At 53.7% G+C, this 25,552-nt stretch overlaps 1 protein-coding gene across 1 annotated transcript; it reads right to left on the bottom strand.

Moving 5' to 3' along the window:
* Window positions 1-1,679: 1,679 nt before the first annotated feature.
* Window positions 1,680-11,726, bottom strand: KCTD17 (potassium channel tetramerization domain containing 17). The gene is given in 10 exon segments (XM_065921511.1): window positions 1,680-1,873; window positions 2,784-2,806; window positions 2,808-2,875; window positions 3,203-3,277; window positions 3,470-3,539; window positions 4,879-5,004; window positions 6,796-6,891; window positions 7,823-7,914; window positions 10,246-10,354; window positions 11,532-11,726. Coding segments are annotated over 10 exon segments (924 nt in total). The 3' UTR covers window positions 1,680-1,803.
* Window positions 11,727-25,552: the final 13,826 nt, after the last annotated feature.

Below are 25,552 nucleotides of genomic sequence, written 5' to 3'. Positions count from 1 at the left end.
ACTCCAGAGAGCCAGGTGGCCCCAAGAGAAGTGGTGAGGACCCCCAAGCCATCGAGTGGGCTTGGGAGGGCCTCTGCTTAGGGGATCACAGCTTTGCAGAGATGTTCCCCCCCACACCTGCAATGCTAAACTGCTGGGGGATGGGGGAGGCAAGGTAGACACTCAGTAGGACCAGCACATGGTGAAGGAATTGGCCAGGTGGGGTGGGGGTGGGCGGGGCTTTGTTGGACTCTGAGAAGACGGAGGGAAGCCTGGGGATCGTATTTCTTAGGACTTGGGGTAGAGGGTGGAGGTGACCAGAAGGTATCACAGCGGGAGGCAGAGGGGACATCCTGGGAGATTAGGATGGAGCAGAAGTGGCAGGGCAAAGCCAGGGAGCAGAGGGCCAGCTGAATGGTGAGGTGAGGCAGGGAAACTCCAGATGCCCGGAAGCCCAGCTCCCCATCCCTCAGCATTCCAGCTAATCCAGGTCTGCCCAGAGGCCGTGAGAGACTGAGTAACCCCAGGGGCAGGGCCTTAGAAGTCACCTCATCCAACCCCTTGCCTTTACCCATGAAGAAACAGACCAGAGAGGGGCAGATACTTTCCAAATTTCACCCAGCAAGGCAGCGTTGGTCCCCTGGGCGCCCACCCACGGGGCAGAGGATCTGGCCATGATGCTCCCCCTCAACACTTACAGGAGTGTGACAATAGGCAGGTCCTAGGACTTTAGGAAAAAGCCCCATTACCTTTGGGCTCTCTATCCCACCTTAAGTTTAGCCCCTGATCCAAGGGACTTCCCCGATGACTAAGCAGGCAAAGAGTCCACCTGCAATGCAGGAGACATGGGTTCAATCCCTGGGTCAGGAAGATCCCCTGGAGGAAGAAATGGCAACCCACTCCAGTATTCTTACCTGGAAAGTCGCATGGACAGAGGAGCCTGATGGACTCATCCACAGGGTCACAAGAATCGGACACAACTATGTGCACAGAGCGCTGTCCCCAGATGTGGCCCAGAGAAAGGGAGGCAGCCAGGCTGGCTGTTTCTTCAGGTTTTATTACATGACGGGGTTGGACACAACTGAGAAGCAAGTACCTGGCCCAGGAGCCCATAAACGCGAGAGGCCCCTCGCCCAGCCCCTGCCAGCCCCAGACTCTCCCCTGGGTGGAGGGAGGACGGTCCCCTTTACCTCGTCATCAGGTCCCGAGGGGCCCCACTGCCCCTGCTGGACCAGTGCCTGCCTCCCTCCTGGCCAGGTCACTCTGCGCCCAGCAGTACAGATGGCGGGGACAGGGTGGGTGTGGGCATGGGGAGCAGCCAAGCTGAAGGCCAAGTCACCCATCACCTCCTTCCGATGTGGCCGACGCCCAGACCTTTCACCCCCACCAATGCCTGCGTTTTACACCCTCCCCGAGGGCCTTCAGGGCTCTCGCCCCTCTTGGTAACCTCACAACAACCTTGTGAGGTAGGCAGGGCAGGACGTGACCTGGGTGACACGCAGGGAGACTGAGGCTCAAGGAGGTGACGTGACTGGATTGGGGGGGAGCAGAGTATTCGCCATGCAGCTGGGGGCCCTGGGGGCAGGGACGCGGGGGCCTGGGAGACACAGCTGGACAACACCACACTTTGGCCACAGGCAGGCAGCTCTGCCCAGGGGTCCCAGGGCCCACCTCAGGACTTGAGAGGTCCCCGCGGGCCCCCTCCTGGACCCCGGAGGCAGGGGTGAATGACATCCCCCAGGGTGTAGACAGAGCTGACAGCGGGAAGAGCTCTTCCTCTGCCTTGGGCCGGGGGCCCACCCCGTGGTACAAAAATAAAGGATTTCAGAACGGAACCCCAAGTCCCTGGAGGTGATCTGGGGCCTCACATCCGGGTGCCTCTGGCTTGTAACAGCTAGAAAATAAGAGGGGCAGGGGGACCGGGTGGGGGTGGTCAGAACACCGGGAGGGGGAGGAGGGGGTGGGGCCAGTGAGGAGAGGGGAGTGCGGGGCCAGGAGAAGGGCAGAGGGGAGATCGAAATGGAGGGGGTGGGTGGGTGGGGGAGACAGGGAGAGAGAAAGAGTTAGGTGAGTCACTAGGTCCTTTCTGGGAGGAAGGAGGAGGGCTGAGGCCCAGAAAAAGTGGATTCAGAGCTGAGGAGGAGGGGCTACAGGAAGAGGACCCTACGCCCCATCTTGGGCTGGGTGGTGGCCTCCTAGGAGTCCATATTCTGCCAAGACTCTGGCCGGGAGAGTGAAGGCCAAGAGAGGCTGGTCACCAGTGTCTCAGGCAAAAGGTCACGGAGAACAGCTGTCCGTCCCCATTTTAGAGGCAACTGTGGCCCAGAGAGGGACAGTGACTTTCCCAAAGTCACACAGCAGGTAGATAAGATGGAGTGGGGGCTTGTGGGCTCCTGGCCAGGGCTTCTTCTGCCACAGCCCGATCCTTAGCGAGCCAGCTCCCGCTGACTCCTCCTAGGCCATGGGCATCCAAGTGTGGCCTGTCCTTCCCAGCCCCGCAGAAACCAGGGACCCAGTGCCCGGAGGCTGTGATTAGGAGTCCTGGGCGTCAGGGATGAGGTCTGGGCACCTGGCTTCGGTCTCCCTTCCTTCCTTCCCAGCGTGGCTCTGGGCTTGATGGGCAGGTGGGAGAGAATCTCCTCCCCTCTTGTCTGCTCTCAGAGCCTCACACCCAAGGCCAAGATAGGCTGAGAAGCTTGGGTGAGGGGAGAAAATCAGCCGGAAGTCCGGCTCAAGTGCAAGAAGTAAGAGATGAGCACCCTTCTGGCTTCTGCCCCTCCCTCCAGCTCCGCCAGGCTACGAACCAGGCATAGCAGCTCTGGGGGTCAGGCGAGGGGCCCAGGAGAGGCCCTCCCTGCAAGTACCACCTCAGGTCTGAGGGGGTGCAGACAGAAACCTGCAAGGAGGAAACGTGAGGAGGTGAAGCGCTGGAGCAGTGCTCAGACGTGGCCGGCAGGGGGCGCCGAGGAGGTGCAACTGCGCCCCTCCCCCCCGGCCCGGGAGGCAGGAGGTGCCAGAAGGGGTGCAGGAGGCGGCAGGCAGGGTGCTCTGGGATGCGGGGCCGGGGCGCCTGGGTGGAGGGCGCAGGAGGCTGGGACCAGGGCAGCCCCGGGATGGAGGTGTGAGCAGGCAGAGAGAAAACCCGGACAGGGGCAGAGAGGGAAGAGGCAGGGTGTAGGTGAGATCCAGGAGGAAGAAGAGGTGGATGAAGATGAGGCAGGACCTCCGGCGGGGAGCGGAGGAGGAGGAGGCGGTGGTGGGAGGGAGAAAAGGTTAGCGGGATCCTGAGATGACTGGGCTGCAAAGAGAAAGTGAGAGAAGGGATGGTTATGCAGGTGAGGCGCCAGGCATGCGGCTGAGCTAACCCTGGTGGGCCCGCCCGATCCCCGGCCGCCCCCGGGACCCCAGGTTCTGCAGCTGGCTCCAGCAGGGAGCGGGCGGGAGGCGCCGGCTTCTACTAGCAATCATTCTCCTCGGGGGTTGGCTGCACCTTTCTCCTGCGTATCTGCCTCCACCTGCACCTCCTGCTCCTGCTGCTGCTCCAGCTGCTCCTCCGCGCTCTGTGAACCAGCCGGCGGACCCAGGGAAGAAAGAGCGCAGAACTGACCGGGGGGCCGGGGCCTGCTGGCGGCTGGCCCCGAGGGCCCCCGTCTCAGGGTGAAGGGGAAGGGCAAGAGAAGGGGGACCTCCAGGGGAGGGGAGCGCTACAGCCACAGAAGCCGGGGCATCGTGTCCGGTCCCGGGAAGCCTGGGGAGGGGCCTGGGGGAACCAGCGGGAGGGTAGGGACCTGCTGAGGATGCTGGCGGCTGGGCCCGGCCGCTATGACAGCGGTGGAAGACGAAGAGCGTGGGTGTGTGGCTGGGGTATCCTTAAGGGGCGTCGGGAAGGCCTCATTTTAGAAGGACCAACCCAGAGTACATAGGAAGCCAGGGAAGGCCCAAGGTAGACACCAGCCAGATCTGCGATGCCAGCACCGGCTCTGACATCCCAGATCCTGAGGTCTCTCCCAGAGACGCAGGAGCAGCCTGCTCACCCTGCACCCCTGCAAGGCCACATCAGCCACTGGCCCCGCTGGGGGTGGGGTGGGCACGGGAAGTCACAGCACAGGAAGGCAGACAAACAGACGGGAAGCAGAGTTCCTAAGTCTTCACCACACGGGGACAGGCTTCTAGAAGGAACGCTCTCCTTTCTTCCCAGCCTGGCTGCTGCCTGCCCCGCCAGTTCCACCCTGGCTCCTGAGGCTTCTGACCAACTCGGGGTCCAGGGTGATAGGACCGTTGATCAACCCCCTCCCTGCAGCCAGCTGAGGCTGCCTCAGAGGCCAGGATGGAAACACAGGATTGGACCCTGAAGGCTCCAGACCCCTGTGCTGCTGAGTCCTATGTGGGGAGACTGCAGGAGGGGCAGAATGAACAGATTCGGCCTCCCTGCCCCAGCCCTGGTCCCCGGGAACTAAATTGGACCCTTGGATCCCAGAAGTTCCAAGCTGGTGGTCCACCCCCTCACTTCTCTGAGAATACAACCAAGGTGCACAAAGACGATGGGACCTGTCCAAGGTCACACAGAGCGCTCACACCACGCCCAGACCCCTAGTCCAGTGCCTTCCCCCGGCGGCACGCTGCCCCGTGGCCACTACGTGACCACCATCCAAGTAACATCTAAGTCCACTCTGGCCACACTCTGGGGCTAATCTCATCTCACTGTCCCCGGAGCCTGGGCCTGGGTAACTGGCGTGGGCAGACAGGACCATGGGTGGCATGGGATGGATGGCATCGGCTGTGATCAGTGGGTCAGGCGTGTGCAGCAGGAGGGAGAAAGAAGAAGCACAGATGGCCAGGCGGAGGGCAGCAAGGGAGGGAGGGAAGGCAGGGAGGCTGAGGTCGGGCGGAGGGGCTCACCTTGGTTTTGCGGCTGGACTCGGAGCTCAGCCCGTGTGGGGAGCTGTAGAGCTCCTTGGACACCACACACAGGAACTCTGCCTGGTCCTCACTGCCATAGTTATAAGAGGAGCCGATGTTCACCAGCTGGAGGGACGGGGCGTGGGGAGAAAATGATTGGTCAGGTGGGATGGGGGGCAGGGGTGGGCAAACATTGGCGCTTGTCAAGATACTGACTGTGCCCTGATCTCGCTGCTCCATTTAGGCTCATCCCCCTGGCTTTCCAGAGGACACCTCTGGTGCAAAGTCAGAGTCCTCTCCACCTCCCCCACCTATGCCTCTGGTCAGTTTCCAGGGCCAGCCTCTCCACATGGCTTGGCCGGGCCTGATCCTTAGAGGAAGGCCGTTATCGTTGCTGTTTCTCCCCTACTCAGTCTAGTCCCAGATCTAGCAGGCCACTTCCAGAAGCAGGCAGAGGTCTGTAGCAGGCAGACTGTGCTCCTGTGTCCCAGGGGTGGCTGAAGCAGCCCCAGAACCAGGTCGCAGGATGGGGTCCACATGACCTGGTAGAGCCCCATAGCATATTCTGTTTGCTCTTGGAAGCAGCGGAAGACCAGGTCACCCGTTCCTTAGGCCAGTGGTGCCTGGCATGTTTGCTCAGCCTCTGAAAGCCCATGCAGTTGCCAAAGACTCTCGCCCAGAGAGGAGAGGAAAGCAGCCCCACTTTTGGTCTGGGATCCCTAAAATAAATACATCTGCAGGCCCCTCCTGGCTGATAAAAACTCTACACACGGTGGGTCTCATTCAGCCTCCAGGGACCTTCATCCTGCAGACAGAGAGGAAAAACCAGCCCCTTTGGCAGATGAAGCCTGGAGGGGTGGTCATGTCCCACAGCCAGAATGAGTGGAACAGGATTTGAATCCAGGACAGAGTCCTCTCTGGAATCCTACAGAGTCAAATGCTTCTAATAATTCATAGGATGCTAGCTAGCTTCAATGTTTCGAGGCCTACCCTGGGCTAGAGACTTGATCCATGGTCTTTCTAATCTACACAATGTTCTGGCAAAAGAAGCACTACTGGCCCATGTCACTGATTGGGAAACTAAGGCCAAGAGAGAGATGACCTGCTCAAGGTCGCAGAGCATGTCAGTGGTGAAGCCTAGATGTGAATCCAGGCTTCCAGTTCCTGGACTAGGCTTGTTTCTCCCCCCAGGCCTGGCCATCCTGGGGAGCCTGGCCTTCCTCTCCCTTCTTCAACCTCCAGGTGTGAGGGAGCTTGTGGAACCTGTGTGGATAAAAGGCAGCCCAGCCCTTCTCTTCTCTAAGGGCCAATCTGACCTTGGGTTTGCTTGCTGGCTCTGATCCTCTGGAAACCTGAGAGAGGTGTGACATCAACTGGATTACTAGGGCAACCTGTTTATGATAAAAATCTCTCCTGGCTGGTAAACTGCATCAGGACTGGGAGGAAATGCAGGATATCATGAATACCTCAAGGGAGGCTGCTGCTCTGTGCTTCTGAAGGTAGCCGTGCTTGGAACTGGGCATGTCCCTTGCAGGGACCTGGAATCTATGCCTGGGGAGTTGCTACAAGAAGTGTGGCCCCCAGGGGACCTCCACTCTCCTCTGGGGATCTTGTCTCCTCTCATCAGAACTGTCGCTTGTTGGGCAAAGACTCAGACACTTGGGTGTAAACGCTACCCAGCTCCTGGGAGGATTCCTGCTGAAGAGGCTTCGCCAGAGTTGCCTTGTGGCTCATGGGGCTTCTCTTGTCTCTTCTTCCCAATCAATCTGCTGCCAAGTGTGGCCTTTCTTAATCTTGTTTGTTTGCCTTAAGAAGACTCCTGGGTAGGGGCTGCGATGGGGAACCCCAAGGGCTGGGGCCGCGGGAAGGGAGGAGCTTGCTTTGCCTGGAGGTGTGGCTTCCGCGCGCTCCACCCACCTGCTCGAAGCGCCAGCCATCAGACATGGTGGAGACCATCTGCGTCAGCTCCTCCTCCTGGCATTGCAGCACGCGGTACACATGCTTGGGTGGGACCTGCGGGCAGAGGGCGACGTGGAGGGCACCTTGTGGGAGTGCCCAGCATCCCGGGATGGGAGAGCACCTGCTCTTCACCTGCCCTCTACCCCTAAGAAGGACAGAAGGAGGGGATGGGGTTGGGGTGGTAAGCCAGAAGCCACGTTCTGAGTGACTATGATGTGCCAGGCATTCAACATGCATGATTTCACTTAATCCCTCCAAAAACCCCAGGAAGGTTCATGGAAGCTCTGAGAAGGTTGGTTCCTGGCCCAAGGTCACTCAGCTAAAGAGTTGCAGACCCAGAATTGGGACACAGGTGATACAAGGGGCAAGGAGGAAGGGCTTAGGGGGCATCCTGGTTCACTGAGGCAGGTCCTCCAGGAGACAGAGCACCCCCTCTTCAAGCTCCTGGGGAGAGGAGGACAGTGGAAGACAGTGCCTCCCTACCCATCTCTCATCCTCTACCTCTCCCCCAGGGTGGGCAGAGAATCCCACCAGCTTCTCCTACAGACTGGTCACTTAGGCCCAGGGTCCAAGCTCAGACATGCCAGCTCCAGGGGGCCACTTGAACCCATGAAATGGACGGTGTACTAATCCCCATTGCCCCTACAGGGTCCTCTGTACCCTTATACTGACTCCATATTGCCTGTGAGGAAGGGAAGGGTAGGCAGTTCTCAGCACCTCTATATGCCACAAAAGGAAATCAGGGTCCAGAGGGTGGCATGACTGGGGCAAGGTCACACAGCAAACAGAGCCAAGGCAAGGACAGAACCTGGTATATTTCTCCCAGTCTGGGGCTTTACGGGGTGATCTGGGAGCTGGACAACTCCTTATAGGCCAGCTCGGCCTTCCCAAGAAAAGCTAGTTCTGCCTCTCCTGACCTTCCTTCTGTCTCCACTGCCCACCACCCCCTGTTCTGGCCATGGATGCTGCCCCGCTGCCCCCTGACCTGTGTGACGGTGTAATCCTTTTCCTCCATCCGGTCTTTGATGATGCGGATCAGCGGGCCAATGTTGTAGAATTCCGCTTCCTCCAGGACCCCTGACACAGAGCAGCACCCCCGTCACTCCCACTGCCCGCATGCCCCATTCTCGCCTTGTCCCCTCCATCCCCACCCCCTGCTCCAGTCACACTAGGGTGATGAGCCTCTCTGAGTTCAGGGGTCAGGCGAGAGGGAACACTTCCTTCTTGGGGACCCACACTCTCTATAGCAGAGCTGAGGCTGCTGTTCATCCGCACCATATCCCTGCTGTGCTGAGCACAGTGACCCAGGACACCTGCCAGTCCCCCAGTCTTGGGCTAACCAGAGGCAGCAGGCCCGTGAGACTGGACCCTAGAAGGCCACGGTGAGAGGGGCCTTGGCTGACCCCTGATTACATGTTCCCACTGATGAAGCACATGCTAAGTGGCAGGCACCATGGCAGGCATGTTGCACTCTTTACTGTAGCTCATTCTCAGCACGAGAAGTAGGTACTTTCATCAACCCCATCGAGCAAGGGGAAACCTTGCCTGGGAAACCAAGGCCCAGGCAAAGCAGTAGCTGTGCAACACCTCCGACCCAGCACGCGGCAGAGCTGGGGTTCACACTCAAGTTCCTCTGCCCTCCAATCCCACTAAGTGCATGATCTTTGTGCACGTGCATCTCCCTGACCAACCACACTTCACAGTCTGCAGAGCCCATCCTGTGCTCCTCACAAGCCCCAGGGCGTTCTTGTCCCCATGCATTAGAGACTGTCCCTGCTTAGAGACTGAGCGAGTCCCTCTCTGGAGAAGGGGACAGCCCTTTGGACTCCCCTCAGCTCCTCAGGGCAGGGACACTTCTGGTCCTTGGCCTCTGGGCTCCTGGGGGACAGGACCCACGTCTGATGTCCCTGGCTGTCCCCAGTGCTCACATCCACCCAACACAGAGGAGGCGGTCAGTGCTACTGCCAGGATGCCCCCCATGGAGCCCTACAGATACAGAAACTCTGTATCACAGGTCCTTGGTGCCAGGCATGGCACTAAGGGATGCACTTGTATTCGCTCCTTTTATCTTCACGGCAGCTCAGCAAGGTGGGTGCTGTTGTTCCCGCACCCCACAGATGCAGGCATGGGGCCACAAGGGGAGAAGTGACTTTCTAGGGTTCACATAACTAGTCGGCTTCCTGCCAAACCCCCTGGCCCCTTGGAGCAGGGCGCTAGTCCTGTCTGAAGGTGCTGGGAATGCCAGGCTTTGACAAACCCAGAACCTGTAAACAGGTGTGAGCTGTGATGCTGGAGTGTTTACCTCCCTTCCCCGTGGGAGCGGCTTTTGGGCCCAGGCCACGCCCATGCTGTCTGCTCCCCCAGGGGCCACCAGGAAAGCTGTGGGGCTCCCAGAGCTGATACCTAGAGTGGGCTCTGATTCTGAAGCCCTGGTCCTCTGGAGAGCCACCTGGCCTCTAGATCACCATGCCCTACAGGGGTCAGGAGTGAAGACTGTGGGCCCGAGTGAGGAGGGAGGGGCCGTGTTAGACCCCTTCAGGGTACAAGCCCCAGGACTCGAGATGTCTGTTTCCCCAGAACACATCCCTAATGGGGATCACCGCCCCATTTTATATACACAGTGGAGACTCAGAAAGGAAAAGTGACATGTCCAAGCTGGCCTGGCTGGGTCAGCTGACCCAAAGCCACACCCTGTGCCCTAAGGAAAATTGGGCTTGGCACCCACCTATGGTCCCTGCTCCAGGCTGGGGTTCTACCAAGACGCCATTCTCCCAGGCATGGCTTCCCTGCCATCTGCTGGGCCAGGAAGTGGACATCTACAGGGCCTCAGCTACCCAGCCTGGGAGGGACCAAACGCCCGCTGGGGAGCAGCCTCCCCGCTCCCCTTCCTCCACCCACAGCCAGCACTGTGCAGCAGAGGCTGTCAGATCTCAGGAAGAGTCACCCGTTCCACCTCCCTGCTGACTGTGAGCCCTCACCAGGCATCTGAGATACCCGATCACTCAAAGAAAGAGGCATACCTCTTCCCATGGCCATTTCTACCCCCACCCAGCTCACCACTGGCTTCCCAGGAAGCCAGGGGAAAGGACATCCCTGCCCCCGGCGGAGGCTGCCAGCCTCACAGGCTTCCTCTCTCTTCTGCCTATGTTTCTGCCACTTCCCCAGAAGCACCACCCAGTGGAAGCACCCAGTGGAAGCATGGGCCAGTCACCTTGGCCCTAGGCTCAGCCTGGGCAGAGGCTTTGGCATCCAGTCCTGTCTGGGATGAGAAGAAGCAGGAAACATGGAAGAAAACAGACGTCTCCTCTGGATGGGAGAAATGGCTTTGGACCTCCATGGAAGGCCCTGGCAGGCTAGAGAAGACAGGCTTAGGATGCAGGCCCTGGCCAGCCCCCTGGACCAACTTACCCTCCTCGGCCATGTCCTTGTCTAGCACCAGCTTGCCATGCCGGAGGTAGTTGAGGATGGGTCCAAAGTAGGTGGGGTCACGGTCGATGAGGTAGGCCCCCGTCTCATCCTACAACGGCAAGGGGCACAGGCAGCAAGAAAAGAGTGAGCCCCCCTTCCCTGCTGACCCTGCACATATTCCCACCCTTCAGTCCCAGTAAAGGATAGAGGGAGGGTGGGTGGGGGCGCATGTCTGCTCCAGAACAGAGTGGTGTGATGGAGTAAAAGGGCCTTGGGGTCAGATACAGCTAGGTTCAGATCTTGCCTCTGCCTTTTCCTCACTCTGTAACCTCGACTCAGTGACCTGACCTCTCTGAGCCTTGCTCCTCTCCCCCACAACCAGGGAGAATTGTGAGCAGCCAGTGAAGTTTCAATGGCACCCAATCCAGTGTAGGGCTCAGGGATTGTCCGTCTTAGAGGCTGTTCCCTGAAGCCAGCCCTACACCATCTCCACCAGACCCCAGTTATTCTGGGGATGTTTACAAGTTTCCAAAGGAGCTGCTATCTCATTGGATACCCTCAGCCTGCAGGGAGGCTTGAGAGGGTTTCCGTGCAACTCTACAGAGAGAAGACAGAGACATCACCAGGTAAACGGACTCGGCCAAGGTCACAGCATCAGAAGGTCAGGAAATGGGAGAGAGGGGGCCTTAGTGGTCATGGCCAGGCCAGCCCCCTGGGGTTACAGACAGGAGGCTGAGCTGGAGCAGGGAAGGATCTGACCCAAGGTCATGCAAGCAGTTTGCAGCAGAACCGAGATGGGAACCCAGAAATGGTGCCCCAGGCCAGCGTTCCTCCCCATGAAGCCCAGCTCAGGAGGAACCTGGGATTTCTCCACCCAGCTCCCTGTACCCCTAGGCCACCCACACCCCAAAGGGCAGGGAGAAGCAGACTCAGTAACTCCTGTGATGCAGGAGTCCAGTTTGGGCAGGAGAGAAGGCCCTTCGTGTCTGTCCTCCCCACAGCCCCAAAGACACAGGAGAGACCTTATCCAATAGTCTCCTGGGTGAGGAGCCCAGGGCAGAGCTCAAAAGCTCCAAATGGCCCCAGCCTGGCGTTGTCCTGTTGCCAAGGCAATGGCATCGCTCACTCTCAGATCCACTTCCTTCGCCCCTCCTCCGACCAGTTCTTCTTGCCTCCAGCTCTTCGGAAAGAAACCCAGCCGGGTTTCCAGCCCTGCGAGCAGGCCTGGCTGGATAGCCAGCAGCGAGCGAGGGATCCCCAACGGCCGCCCACCCCGTGGGCCTCACCCGGTCGGACTGCAGCTCTTCCCCCTGGCATAGGCGGCTGAGGAAGGACTTCTGCTCGCGGCACAGCGTCTGCCTGGTGGTCAGGAACACCGTGCCCCCCACGTTGAGCCGCACCCACTTGCCCCAGCCGCCCGCCCCCGCCGGCGGCGCTGCCTCACCGGCCTCCATCCTCATCGCTCTTCCCAGCGTCTGCATCCTCCGGGCAAGGAGGCTGGAGGTGGGCAGGTACCGAGCGCCGGGCATGCCGGGAGCTGTAGTCCGAGCCGCCGCGGGCGGGTGCGGCAGGAGTGAGGATCTTGCCTTTCCCTAGTCCCAGCCTACTTTGTCCTTTCTGGGAGGTCTACAAACGAGGGTCTGTTAAAGATGCTCTTGGCCAAAGTGCTCTGTGTTTGGGGAAGGTCAAATTCGAGGCCACTGGGAAAATAGTGAGTGATACCCCAAATCAGCAATCCTCCCGTTCTGTCACCAGGTTGCTTTCCCTTTGTCCAGTCTGGGTTATCAAACAACTGACAAGAGAAGAAACTTTTCCCTCTCCCAACTTTATAGCAGGATTTACCTGTATCTGTTTTCTAATATTCTTCCATTCTGCTTTTGGCGGGCAGGGGTTGGGGGAGAAGGGATCTGTGCTCTTTCCCCACGAAAACTCTCTTTGAGGACAACAGAGCTGGGCTTACAGTTGGCTCAGCGCCTTCTATATTCCAGATGCTTTATGCATCTGTATTATTCATTGATGCCCTCAGTAGCTCTGTGAAGTTGGTGTTACTGTACCCATTTTACAGATGAGGACACAGAAGCAAAGTGATTTTCTGCATTCACACAGCTAGTGAGGGTCAGGCTGGCAGGAACCCAGGTGGGTTTCAAGTGCATTTCCACCACCAAGTCCCCTTTGCTGCTCTGTGGGAAACGTTTCTAGGGAGGAAGAGTGGAGAGGGTACTGGATGAATGTCTGGAGAGCTAGGTTTTCATTCTGGCTTTTGTAGGATGAAGTGCTGGGAGACTTTCCATTTACCTATCTGTAATTCGGGAAGGGGAGGAGGGATTGGTTCTATGGATGTATTTCTGAGCCAGATAACTTGGCAGGGGTGAGGGGGTGCTGCTATTGTGGGTTCTGCAGGGTGCGGGAAGGGGACAGCTCCTCATGTGGTTTGGGTCCTGGGAAAGAAAGGAGCAGAAGGGGAATTGTCTTTCTTTATTTATTTCCATGTAGCTTGTGGGATCCTAGTTCCCTGACCAGGAATTGAATCCAAGCCCTTGGCAGTGAAAGCGCCAAGTCCTAACCACTGGACCACCAGAGAATTCCTGAAAGCTGTCTTCTTTCACTTCCTTTCCTTCTCACTAGTTCAGTCAGTGATCTCTGTGTCACACACACAGGCCCCACCCACTGGGCAGCCTGGCCCTGTGGCGGGGCGGGGAGGGGAAGGTTCTGTTATTCCTCAGGTTCTGTCTCCATAAACTTTTCCCCTTGGCAGGGAGTGGATCACAGCTGCTAGACTCCTGCTCCTGGGAACTTGTGTTCTCTTAAACACAGATTCGAGTGAGATCTTGAGCCACCTCCTTTCTGAATCTGTTTTCCCTTTTGCGAAGTGGGAAGTGCCGCTGAAGAACACTGTCATGAAGATTCGATTATGTTGGTAAAACAGCCGCCATAATCCATGGCTTGTAGTATACAGAATACATGAATGAATGAAATAGGAAATGCGTCATGAACTGGCCTTGGACGAGCAGCAGCACTGCAGGCGCTTGGTGAGTCCTCCACCATCATCAGCTGAAACAAAACCATAGCAGGGAATATGTCGTCTTCCACTTAAGGGTCATAGGCAGGGAGTAACACGGTCAGATGTGTAACTTGGGTCACTCTGGAGACTGCAGAGGAGACGGTTCAAAGCCCTGAGAGACCAGCCAGGAGGGCTTCTAGGTGAGGGGTAGAGAAGCCCCAACCAAGGCAGCGTCAACCAGGAGTAGGTGGCTTCAGTGGCTACTTGGGCAACAGAAGTGAAGCTTGAAGGAGCTGTGGGAAGGCAGGAGAAGGAGGGAGAAAGAGGAAGGAGGAGGGGTCATGCTGACAACCCTGGCTTCTGGCAAGAGACGATTGTTCTGCAGGTGTGATACTCAGCAGAGCAACTTGGGCTGGAGAGGCCTGCTGGGCTGGCCTGAGCGTAGAGCAGGGAGAAGACCCCTTCAAAGAAGACCTGAAAAGTCCCAGAGCTGGACACCCAGGAAGGCCCTCTCAGATGGTGGCCCCAGTGAATGAAGAGGACGGGACACAGTCTGGAGAGCGAGGAGCAAGAGCCATACTCCAGAGACCAAGAGGGGGCCAGTTTTCATGAACAAGTTCACAGGAGGAATGAAAGTTGAGAAGGTGGAGCTGTAGCATCCTGGAGCTGTGACAACCCAGGGCTTGCCTGAACCAACCTGCTCCTGCAGGTGTGACAGAGCCAAAGCCTGGAGGCAGAGAATAACTTGCACAGGGTCACTCAGCAAATATGGAGCAGACCCCAGGTTTCTTGGGCCACCAGCTCTCACCCATTGGGGGTTGCCTCTCCCCAGCGAGGAGCACAGACCACGCAGCACGTGGACAGTGTAGAGCTTTTAAACTAAAGAGGCATATCCCGGGACAAAATTCAGATCTCTCTTTAGGTAAGGTGAAATTCCTTACTGCGCTGAATTATTTCACAATAAAACTGATATTTAAAAATAAAGAAAGAAAGAAAGAAGGGCTTTCCTGGTGGCTCAGTGGTAAAGAATTCCCCTGCCAATGCAGGAGACATGGGTTTGATCCCTGGTCTGGGAGGATCCCACATGCCGCAGAGCAACTAAGCCTGTGCACTGCAAGTAAGCCTGTGCTCTGGAGCCCCGGAGCCACAGCTACTGAAGCCCACGCGCCATAGAACCTGTGCTCCACAAGAAAAGCCATCAGAGTGAAAAGCCCATGCACTGCAACTAGAGAGTAGCTCCTGCTCGCCACAACCAGAGAAAAGCCCTTGCAGCAACAAAGACCCAGCAGAGCGACACTGGGCCTGGCCTAGAGGGGCAACTGGGTCAACCCCTCCCCGATACTGGGAGTCTCTAGGACAGAGACCAGTCTTCTTCCTTGACACTGGCTTCCGATGTGTTTTGTTTCACTGCTTCAGGGCTTCCTATGTGTCAGATGCTATTCTAAGCCCATCTCTCTCATGTAACAGGTGTTCTCAGGGAGCCGGGTGAGAGCAGGAGCTACCATTTATGCATCTAACATGCTGGAGACTGTGTCCTAGGCATTCTATACTGGCGGCAGCTGCTATCACTGATAAAGGGTTTATTCTGCACCAGGTCAAGTCTGTACAGAATTCTTAAAACAGCCCCATGTGCTTGATCCTGTTCCCACCTCCATCTTATGGAAGATGAGATCGAGGCTCTGAGACCCTGGGCCTTTCCAGGTGATGCTGGGAATGGCAACCAAGGGCAGATCTGGCCTTCAAGCTTGTCTCACTGATTCTGAAACTCAACCTGGCACAGAGTCCCAGTACACCCTTGCACAGGCCTTCTTAACTCTGAGAATGCTGGGAGGAAACTACACCCACCTTGGTGGCCCAGTGCAAGTTTGCTTGGCTCATTGCCATCGTGGACCATCATGGGGTCCTGAAGGTGTCACAGAGGCTCAGCCAGCATCTTTGGTCCCAGAGTGGAGTGGGAGGCTTACCCCCCCTCCTTCCTCAGAAGCCCACCTATACCTAAACACCAGCACCCCCTCAGTAAGCACTTAAAATGTTCCCACCTGAAGCAATACCACCTCCCTCCCACCAACCATCATTCAGTGATATTACTGCTTACTGAGCACCAACTGTGTGCCAGACATTCAAACACAGAGATGAAGGCACTGGGGGTGGTCCCTTCCCCTAGAGGGGGCTTAGGATTAGAGGAGGTGGGCTTGAGAGTCTTTGAAAAAACATGGAATCCCAGACTATTCTGCTTGTAATCATGGACTGGTATGCTTCACAGTTTTATGCATGTCATCTGAATTTAGAGGATAAAATTAAACATCCCTTAGACACTTCCTTGGGGTGATGGTTACCCTGGAGAAGGGCCAGACTTCAAATGCTTTCTGCTTACACTGCCCCCTGCTGTCCCCTTCTGGGAAGAGCAACTCTCAGATGCTTTTTAACATGGCTCAGAATAGGGCTTGAAAGTGAGACAGGATTAAGGGGCACAGAGCTCCCAGACAAGGATGCCAGCCCAGGCTTTGTGGCTTGCTAGCTGGGTGATCTTGGCAAAATCACTTAACCTCTCTGAACCTTAGGTTCCCCATATCTAAACTGAGAATAATAGTGCCTAGCTCATGCTGTTATTGTGAGGATTCAACAAGCTAACACATGAAACCACATGAAGAGCACTCAGCACGCTGCCTGGACAAAGCCTCAGGTCCTGTGAATATCGGCTTTCATGAAACCAATCCTGCCACTCTGCCTATTGTCCTTTGGGTCCAAGATCAGGGGCTAAGCCAAAGACTGCCCCTTAAGATGCATTTCCCAGCAGCCTGGAATGAACCAGCCCAACCAACACTTCTCTGCTGGGGTTGGAGGGAGAGGCAGAGAGAAAAGCCACCCCAAATGACCCAGCCTCCAGAGCAGAGCGACTGCCATTTCCTCATGCTAAACCCCCAAGATCTCCAGGGGCCTGGGAAACTTTCTACTGCCAGACAGAGTTGAAGGAACAGAAAATACATCCTGAAGTTCTCACCTGAGCACATCACCGTGTCCTATTTTGAATCTTCTCATTTTCTAAACAGCATCCCCCACATCTGAGGGTTTTGTTCACATCTGCTGTCACTCCCATGACTAAGATGTCTTTCATCTCTGCTGGGCTTTTTGGAGTCAGTCCTCCTCTGCCCCACGTTCAGAATGTCAGAACATTCTGATTCATCTCAACTCTTCTTATTTTGTGTGGTTTTTATTTTTTTTTTTAAACATCAAATTCAATCCCATCCCTGCCTTGGCTGACAGATCTGCCTCTTACTTTGGGATAGAGATTGTTGGTTCTAAATTGGCACCTCTTCAGGTCACCTGAGGAGAAGAACAAGCTTATGCAGTAAAAGAGAGGGTGTCTTTACCAGCCAGAAATATTCAAACAGGCTTTCAGAGGCCCATGGTCCAGACTTTGCATCTCTGCTCCATGGTTTCCTGTGAGACCTCACTAATAAGTTATGTAAAATTAGTTATGTAACCTTTTCAACTCTCATTTTACACCATTTGCAATATTTATATCATAATGTTATTCTTACTTCTTAGTGTTATTACATGCAGTTAATGTTATTATGATTGAGCACCTACTATGTGCTAGAGCACCTACCTGGGCTAGAAGTATTATCATACCCATTTTACAGATGGGGCTCAGAGAGGCTAGATACCTGGTCCACAGACTTGAATGTCTGTAAGATAACAAGTTGGAGAAGATCATAGCAACCCACTCCAGTACTCTTGTCTGGGGAATCCCATGGACAGAGGGACCTGGTGGGCTACAGTTCATAGGGTCACAAAGAGTCAGAAACGGCTGAAGCGACTGAGCACCCACGCATTCAAGATAACAAGTAAACCAGAATGCATTTACCTACAACTTCCTTTAATTGTCAACAAATATTCACAGAGCCTGCCCCAAGTGCTGGGTTTTAGAATTCTGAAGTGGAGGTGCAGACCCTCCTACCCTTGAAGAGCTCACCCAGAGGGCTCGTTAATGTCTGCAAACTCCAGGGGTCGCCTTTCGCATGGCAGAAGGGCAATCAAGGGTCTGTAGAAAAGGATGCCTGCCTTTCTCCAATTTGCACAGAAGTGTAGCTGAGTTTGACCCTGACACTTTCGCATCGCCGGGGTCCCTGCTGAATGCCCTCAGCCTGCAAGATGCTCTCTTCAACCAGTGGGCCGGGTCGGGGTTGGGGAACGGGTGGTTAGCGGGGCTCTCGGCCTGTCTGGACTCTGCCGGAGTGTGGCCCGCAATTAGACTTCACCAGTGGGGAGCACACCAATCTGCCTGCATCCTTGGTGGCCCTCGCAACGCTTTCCCGCCCACCCTATTCATCTGCTCTTGTTGGCTTCCCTTTCCAGAAGCTCTGCTCTGGAATACTGAGGTCATGACAGTCAACTAATGTCCCAACCTCCCTCAGAGATCCCACTCTTCCCCATAAAGGTCCTTCTGGTTCCTGGCAAGATCATCCCACAGGTGGAATCAGGAGCCAAGCTTGAATCAGGAATTGCACAGAACCAGGAGCTCCTGCCTGACCCCCTGGGCTTCATGGAACACCCCCAGCCCCGGCCCCTGCTGCCAGAGAGATATTTATGAGCACATCAATGGGCCCTGCTCTGCGCCAAGCAGTCTCCTGGATTAGCTCTTTTAATCCCACCCCAACAGGGAGATTTGACTATAATTTGACTATAATTATACAGAGGAGGAGCCCTCCGCATGTTCTGTGCGCTCTCCTGGGCCCCCAGCTCCTCTTGCACCTTCACTCCCCACCGCCTCCTGCTCCTGCATGGCCTGGCAAGCAGAATGGGGAGTGGGAAAGGAAAGGACTGGTTTTGCTTGCCTGGTGCCCACGTCCTCTACTGCTCCTTTGCTCTGGCCAGAGCAATGATTCATGCAGGCTTGTTTGCCCTGGAGGATAGCTTTGAGGGTTCTTTGGAGTCCACATTGCTGGGAGTGGCTCGCTCTGGGGTTTCCTACCCTGGCAGAAACTCCTCCTGTTGGCTGTCTGGGGCACCCCACTGGGAACCACCTCTGGTTCTCGCTCCCTCCTGCCCTACCCCACAGCCCTCTGGACAAAGTCCCTTCTGTCCAGAAGGGGCTAGTCCCTTCTAGGGCAGCCCCTAGGCATCTTCTTCACTTGGGTCTTCTGTGGGTTCCCCAGAAGTCCTGGCTAGCTCACCGCTGACGTGATTCACCCTATGCAGCTGCATCCACTGACCACACCGCCCAGCAACCAGCCAGGCCAGCATCTCCCCCAAGGCTTTCCCAGGCAGGGGTCTCACCCAACCTTTGAGCTCCCTCCATCCCCGACCCCTGAATCCAGGAGACACAGCTCAAGTTCTTCAGGTGGACTCCCTGAAACCCCCACCCAGCCAGTCAACCTGTGGGGAGGGGGGGTACCCCAGGCAACTCCCACCATGGGGAGTGCCACAGAGCCCCAACAACTGCCCCTAGAGGAAGCCTCTCTCTGCCCTCCAATGGCTCCTGATGGCATGTCTCCTGTCTCTGCTGTGGGTGGGAGGGGAGGTCTCCTACGGTTTCTAAATTAGTTCTTAACCAAGGCGGCTGAAAGAGCTGCTTTAGATGGTCTAGCACCTTGTTTTGGAATGTGGGTGCAGTTAGCGGCCCTGTGAAACTGAATCAGAAACCTGGTGTTTGAAAAATAACACATAGAGAACAAACTTGTGGTTACCCGTGTGTGGGGGGGGGGAGGGGCAAATATAAGGGTAGGGAGGTGGGAGGGACAAACCATTAGGTGTAAGATAACCTCAAGGATGTGTTGTATAATGCGGGGATTACAGCCAATATCTTGTAATAACTGTAAATGGAAAGTAACCTTTAAAATTGTATTACAATTTGTTTAAATAAAATTTTATTTTGAAGTAATTTCAGACTTGGAGAAAAGTTGCAAAAATAATACCAAGAATCCTGGTAGAGCTGTTACCCAGTATGTTAACATTTTTACTTCATTTGCTTTTTCATTCTCGCTTCTTCCTTTCTTGTTCTCCTGAACCATTTGGGAGTAAATTACAGAGTTCATGACCTTGCACTCAGACTCTTCAGTGTGATCTGAAAATAAGGACATTCTTTTCTACAACCACAGTATAATGATCAAAGTCAGGAAATTAGCTTTGATACAATGCCATTAACTTATCTAAGGATTTCTTCAAATACTCATTTGTCTCACTAGTATCTTTTATAGAAAAAAAAAAAAATCCAATCCAGGATGTATTGCCTTCAACCGTCATGTCTTATTTAATCTCCTTTGATGTGAATCAGTCCCTCAGTCTTTCTTTGCCTCCCATTTTCAAAGAGAACAGGTTGCTTATCCTATAGAAGTGCCCTCAATCTGGGATTGTCAGATGTGTCCTCATGATTTGATTCACCAGATACATCTTTGGCAGGGACATCAGAGGTGATGCTGTGTTCTCAGTGAATCATCTCAGGAGGTAGGCGTGTCAGTTTACTCCCTTACTGGAGGCTTGTTGTTGTTCAGTCACTCAGTTGTGTCCAACTCTTTGTGACCCCAGAGACTGTAGCACGCCAGGTTTCCCTGTCCTTCATTATCTCCTGGAGCTTGCTCAAACTCATGTCCATTGAGTCGGTGATGCCATTCAACCATCTCATCCTCTGTCACCCCTTTCTTCTCCTGCCTTCAATCTTTCCCAGCATCAGGGTCTTTTCTAATGAGTCTGCTTATTACATCAGGTGGCCAAAGTATTGGAGCTTCAGCTTCAGCATCAGTCCTTCCAATGAATATTGGAATATTCAGGGCTGATTTCCTTTAGTATTGATTAGTTTGACCTCCTTGCAGTCCAAGGGACTCTCAAGAGTCTTCTCCAACACCACAGTTTAAAAGCATCAGTTCTTTGGTGTTCAGCTTTATGGTCCAACTCTCACATCTATACATAGCTACTGGAAAATGACAAATACTGCTATAACAAGCCACCCAGTTATGCATAAGTGTTTTCCTATTGTTGGAAGTGTATCTTCAGGGGAAATTCCCGGAGGTGGAATGGCTGGTTCCAAGGTAAGGGCATATGCAGTTTCATTTAATAGCTATGTGATTTATCAAGCCTTTCATGATTCAGAAATAGAGAAAAGCCACCAGGCAGGAGTGAGAGGGAAAAGAGGGGAAGAAGGGCAGAAACAGAATGGACAGGAACCAGCCTCCCTGGGGGCTGCACCACTGCACTAGTTCTCAGAAGCCTCTCTGGTACCTAGCTTACTTGGGAACTTTCAGAAGCCCCTCTCACCTCATTCTGGACCACACAATTTTGCAGTTTATCACATGCTTGCACCTAATTATTGGGTGTGGTTGTTAGCACTCAATAGTTGTCTCCTTCCTCCTGTTTTTTTCTGCAGATTGCTACATGTTCTTTAAGGAGAGGAAGTACAATTTTTATAGAGAGTCCTGGAGATATGCATCAAAGTGCACACATAACTTGGCAAACTGTCTAGCCTGGTTCCATAATTCCTCACCTGTTAGCAAAGGTGTGAGCATGTGTGAATGCATTCCTACGGGGCCTACGAACCCCCCACCCAGACAGAAATCCCACTCCCTTTTCTATGACCCTCTCTCCAGTTCTGTCTCACCATGATGAATAATGGTTTCGATGATGAAACCATTCCATCTAGAATTCCAGTCTCAGCCCTATCCTTCCCTAGACCTTAGGTGAGTCACCTGACCTAAGCCACCATCTTCCTTATCTATAAAATGAGAGAAAGGGGTAATAACACCTATTTCTCAGGGTTGTTGGATTAAGTGGGTACAAAACACTTAGCATTCTCCCTGGACACGGAAAGTCCTCAGTAAAGAGGAGGGATTTTTTAAAATATTTGTTTTATTTAGTATTTATTTGGTTGCACTGGGTTTTAGTTGCAGCACTCAGGCTCTTCCATCTTCATTGCAGCCTGCAGGATCATTAGCCATGGCAAGTGAACTCCTAGCTGCGCATGCTGAATCTAGTTCCCCAACCAGGGACTGAACCCAAGCCCCCTGAATTGGGAGCTTGGAGTTTTATCCACTGGACCACCAGCAAAGTCCCGAGGAAGGTTTTTTAGGGTCCCTCTTAGGTCCCGCCAGGATATTAATATACACATCAGACGCTCATTAAGCCCTGACTGTGTCACTGTGCTGGGGCCAGGAAGAGAACCACGAATAAGATATGCTACCCTCAAGGGCACCCAGGCAGGTTAAAGGAGGCAGAAGTGACCTGAGTAGGATAGAATATTAGTAATTAATAATGCATGGATGTTGGGCTCACTGTGCAGACTCTGTTCTCAGTGCTTGTATCAATCTGATCCTGTAAGGTGGGTACCGGATTACTCCATGACAGATGAGGAAATCGAAGCACACTCATAGCCAGTGAGCTGGAGGTCCAGATACTCCGGAGGCTGGGCTTTGAACCCCATCCCCCGTTGTTGTTCCACATGGAGTGAGGCGGCACGGGCCAGGGGATTCAGAAAGGGGCTACTGGCCTGTTCAGACCAGCCTCTCGGACCCAGAGCCACCTGCTCCACCCTCTCCTGTTCTGTTTCATCTCTTAGATCCTCCTTGCCACAGCTGTCCTGGTCTGTCTGTCTGTCTGCCCCTCTCCACTAGGTCAGTTCCCCTTATGTCTTTATCCTCCATGCCCCAGATCCCAGTACAAGGCCTGTTCCTGAAGGTGTGTGCTGGAATTAATGACTGGACAGGTTGTATCTGTGTGTCTTTGGCATCGGGGTGGGGGTGGTGACCTGCACCAAGGCAGTGAGTACAGAGATGGAAATCATGGGCCTGGGTGTTGATTGACTATGGGGACGAGAGGCCAAGTCTGGAGAACTGGCGGCCAGGCAGGTCTGGGCACAGGTGACCCTGCGTGGTGGCCACGCACTCTGACAGGGGACATGGGCAGAGGAGCAGGGGGAGGGAACTGCAGGCAGTGGACCCCAGTGGGTTGCCGGAGGCCCTGGTTCACCAGTGGTTTAAGCCCTAGAATAGTTGGCATCATCTGGAGAGTGGGCCTACCTAGAAGCAGATGGAGTCTCTGGAGAGCACGATATTAACCAGGATGGACAGTGGTCAAGGATGATCTGGAGATGCAAGGACTCAAGGACGGGAAAGTCACAGCAATTGGGGGCCGTTTAGTTTAGGGGCAAACAGTGCTCATAGTAAAGTGATGAAACAAAGCCACAGAGAGTTCTGGTATCCTCAGAACGCTGTGTCCCACCCCCTGTTAAATTTGGGGGTGCTTAAAATGATAAAACTTCAGGACACCCCTTATCACATGTGGACACCAAGGGGGAAAGAAAGGGTGGGATGAATTGGGATTGACATATATACACTATTGATACTATGTGTAAAATTGACAACTAATGAGAACCTCCTATATAATATAGGGGAATCTACTCAGTACTCCGTGGTGACTTCAATGGGAAGGAAATCCAAAAAAGAGGGGATACATGCTGGAGACAGAAATGGCAACCCACTCCAGTATTCTGGCCTGGGAAATCCCACGGACAGAGGAGCCTGGCAGACTACAGTCCACGGGGTCGCAAAGAGTCAGACACGATTTAGCGACTAAACCACCACCATGTATACATACAGCTGATTCACTCGCTGTACGGCAGAAACACAACATTATAAAGCAACTATACTCCCATAAAAGTTAATTTAAAAAATTATAAAGCTTCAGTTAATCTGAAAATTTCACCTCCTCCCAAATGACTCATTCTCTGCATGTTAAGGATAATAAAGCTCCATCCTTCTTATATAGCTGGGGTTATTTATTTTCAGTGGGAATGACCTATAATAGAAAATGTCTTAGATCATTTGGAGTTCTTCCATATCTGACACCACATCCACCCTGTATGCAACAGGGCAGTTTGCTCCCATTTTCCAGAAGAGATGACTGAGGCCCCAACTGGGAAGGGTCTGGAAAGCAGACCTTCTGGGGCCTCGAGCAGAGCCAGGACTGAATCAGCACATCACTTCGTTATTCAGCCCACTGTGCAGGGTTGGGGCTCCTTGGTGCCATGATCCCTACAGGCAACAAGCCAGAGAGTGGACAGAATCCAAAGCACATAGGAGACGAGGTATGCAAACTTCCAATTATCCCTGACTCAGAGAGGGGTGCTCAGCAAATATTTACCAAGTGGACAAAACTTTCATCATCTCTGTTGTACGATGTTGCAAGTTCCTGGAACACACGCAGCGAGGTAGGATGGGTGCTGGCAGAGGCCGGGACCCTGCAGGGAATAGTTAATTATTCCGGGAGTTCAGACTTCCAAGGCAGGGCTCCAGAAGGCCCTAGGTCTTTCCTAGCCAACTCCTGCAAAGTTAAACCAACTGCAGCTCCAAGAAATCTATAAAGGCACACCTCTGTCTCCTTTCTCCCATCCCCAAGAAGATTACCTCTGAATTTTTCTAGATCCATGGAGAACCTTCCAGGAGGAAAAAGCCCCTGCTCAGATTAGCGGGTTCCTTGCTTGTGGGCAGGGATTGGGGAGGGAAGGATGATGGGTCTGGGGTTGGGGGTAGAAGCCTAACCAAATCTCCTTGCTCGAAACTCAGAACCTGGATCAAGATACTTGGCTACCTTCCACAAGCTTGCCACATGTGTATCCAAACCCTGAGTTCTACTCCCTTCTCCCCTTGATCCTGAAATTGGGAAAACCAACTCAGGTTTTCCTAATCCACCAGAGACACTCCAATCCTGAGAATTCTAACTCTGGTTAGGCTCCTCTCTCAAAATACCCGTGTGCCCTTCGGCAAATCACTCAACATCCCTGAACCTGTCTTTCCACTTGTGAAATGTTATTGTTCAGTAGCTAAGTCACGTCTGATACTGTGACTTCATGGACTGAAGCACACCAAGCTTCTCTGTCTTCCACTGTCTCCTGGAGTTTGCTCAAATTCATGTCCATCAACTCGGTGATGCTATCTAATCATCTCATCCTCTGTCGTCCCCTTCTCTTCCTGCCTTCAATCTTTCCTAGCATCAGGGTCTTTCCAACGAGTTGGCTCTTTGCATCAGGTGGCCAAAGTACTGGAGCTTCAGTTTCAGTATCAGTCCTTCCAATGAATATTCAGGGTTGATTTTCTTTAGGATGGACTGGTTTGATCTCCTTGCTGTCCAAGAGACCCTCAAGAGTCTTCTCCAGCACCACAGGTCGAAAACATCAAATCTTTGGCGCTCAGCTTTCCTTATGGTCCAACTCTCACATTCATACATGACTACTAGAAAAACCAGAGCTTTGACTAGATGGACCTTTGTTGACAAAGTGGTGTCTTTGCTTTTTAACACCTTGTCTAGGTTTATCATAGCTTTTCTTCCAAAGAGCAAGTGTCTTTTAATTTCAGGGCTGTGGTCACTGTTTGCAGTGATTTAGGAGCCCAAGAAAACAAAGTCTGTCACTGTTTCCATTGTTTTCCCATCTACTTGCTATGAAGTGATGGGGGGCCCAAATGCTATGATCTTAGTTTTTTGAATGTTGAGTTTTAAGTCAATGTTTTCACTCTCCTCTTTCACCTTCATCAAAAGGTTCTTGTGAAATGAGTCTGTTGTAAAATAGATCATTTCACCATTTCTCTCTAAAAATATATGCTGGGCCAGTTTCTCCGTCCTGGCTGGGAGGCTTTTACAGGGCTGGAACATAATTTTCATACTTGCATTCCCTTCCCCCAATGCTGGAAGTACAGGAGACACTCAACGTGCTGATAAAGTAAGTCTTTTACAAAATAACAGTAACACTCGATATTGACTGTGCCTGCCACCAACCTAAACAGTTGCTATGGATTCTCTCATTGAATCCCCATGTTACTGAATGTAGGTATGATTACAACTCATTTTGAAAGTGAAGAAACTGGGACCTCCCTGGTGGTCCAGTGGTGAAGACTCTACAAGTCGAATGCAGAGGGGTGTGGGTTCAATCCCTGGTGGGAGAACAGATCCTACGTGTGGCTCACAACAAAAATAAATAGACAATTAAAAAGAAAAAGACGGGGGCTTCCCTGGTGGCTTGGTGGCAAAGAATCTTCCTGCCAGTGCAGGAGACACTGGTTTGATCCCTAGTCGGGGAAGTGTGCCACAACTATTGAGCCCGCACTCTAGAACCCCAGAGCTGCAACTACTGAAGCCTTCGAGCCCTAAAGCCTGTGCTCCATAAGAAGAGAAGCCACCGTGATGAGAAGCCCGTGCACCGCAACTAGAGAAAACATGTGCAGCAACGAAGACCCAGCATAGCCAAAAATAAATAAAATTTTAACAGCAACAACAAAAGATGAAGAAACTGAGGCTCAAAGGGGCTCAGCCTTGTGTCCAAAA

This window comes from Muntiacus reevesi, chromosome 1, assembly GCF_963930625.1.
Source record: "Muntiacus reevesi chromosome 1, mMunRee1.1, whole genome shotgun sequence".
Classification (NCBI taxonomy): Eukaryota; Metazoa; Chordata; class Mammalia; order Artiodactyla; family Cervidae; genus Muntiacus; species Muntiacus reevesi.
Note: the sequence above shows the minus strand (reverse complement) of the source record. Positions and strands in the feature narration are given on the sequence as shown.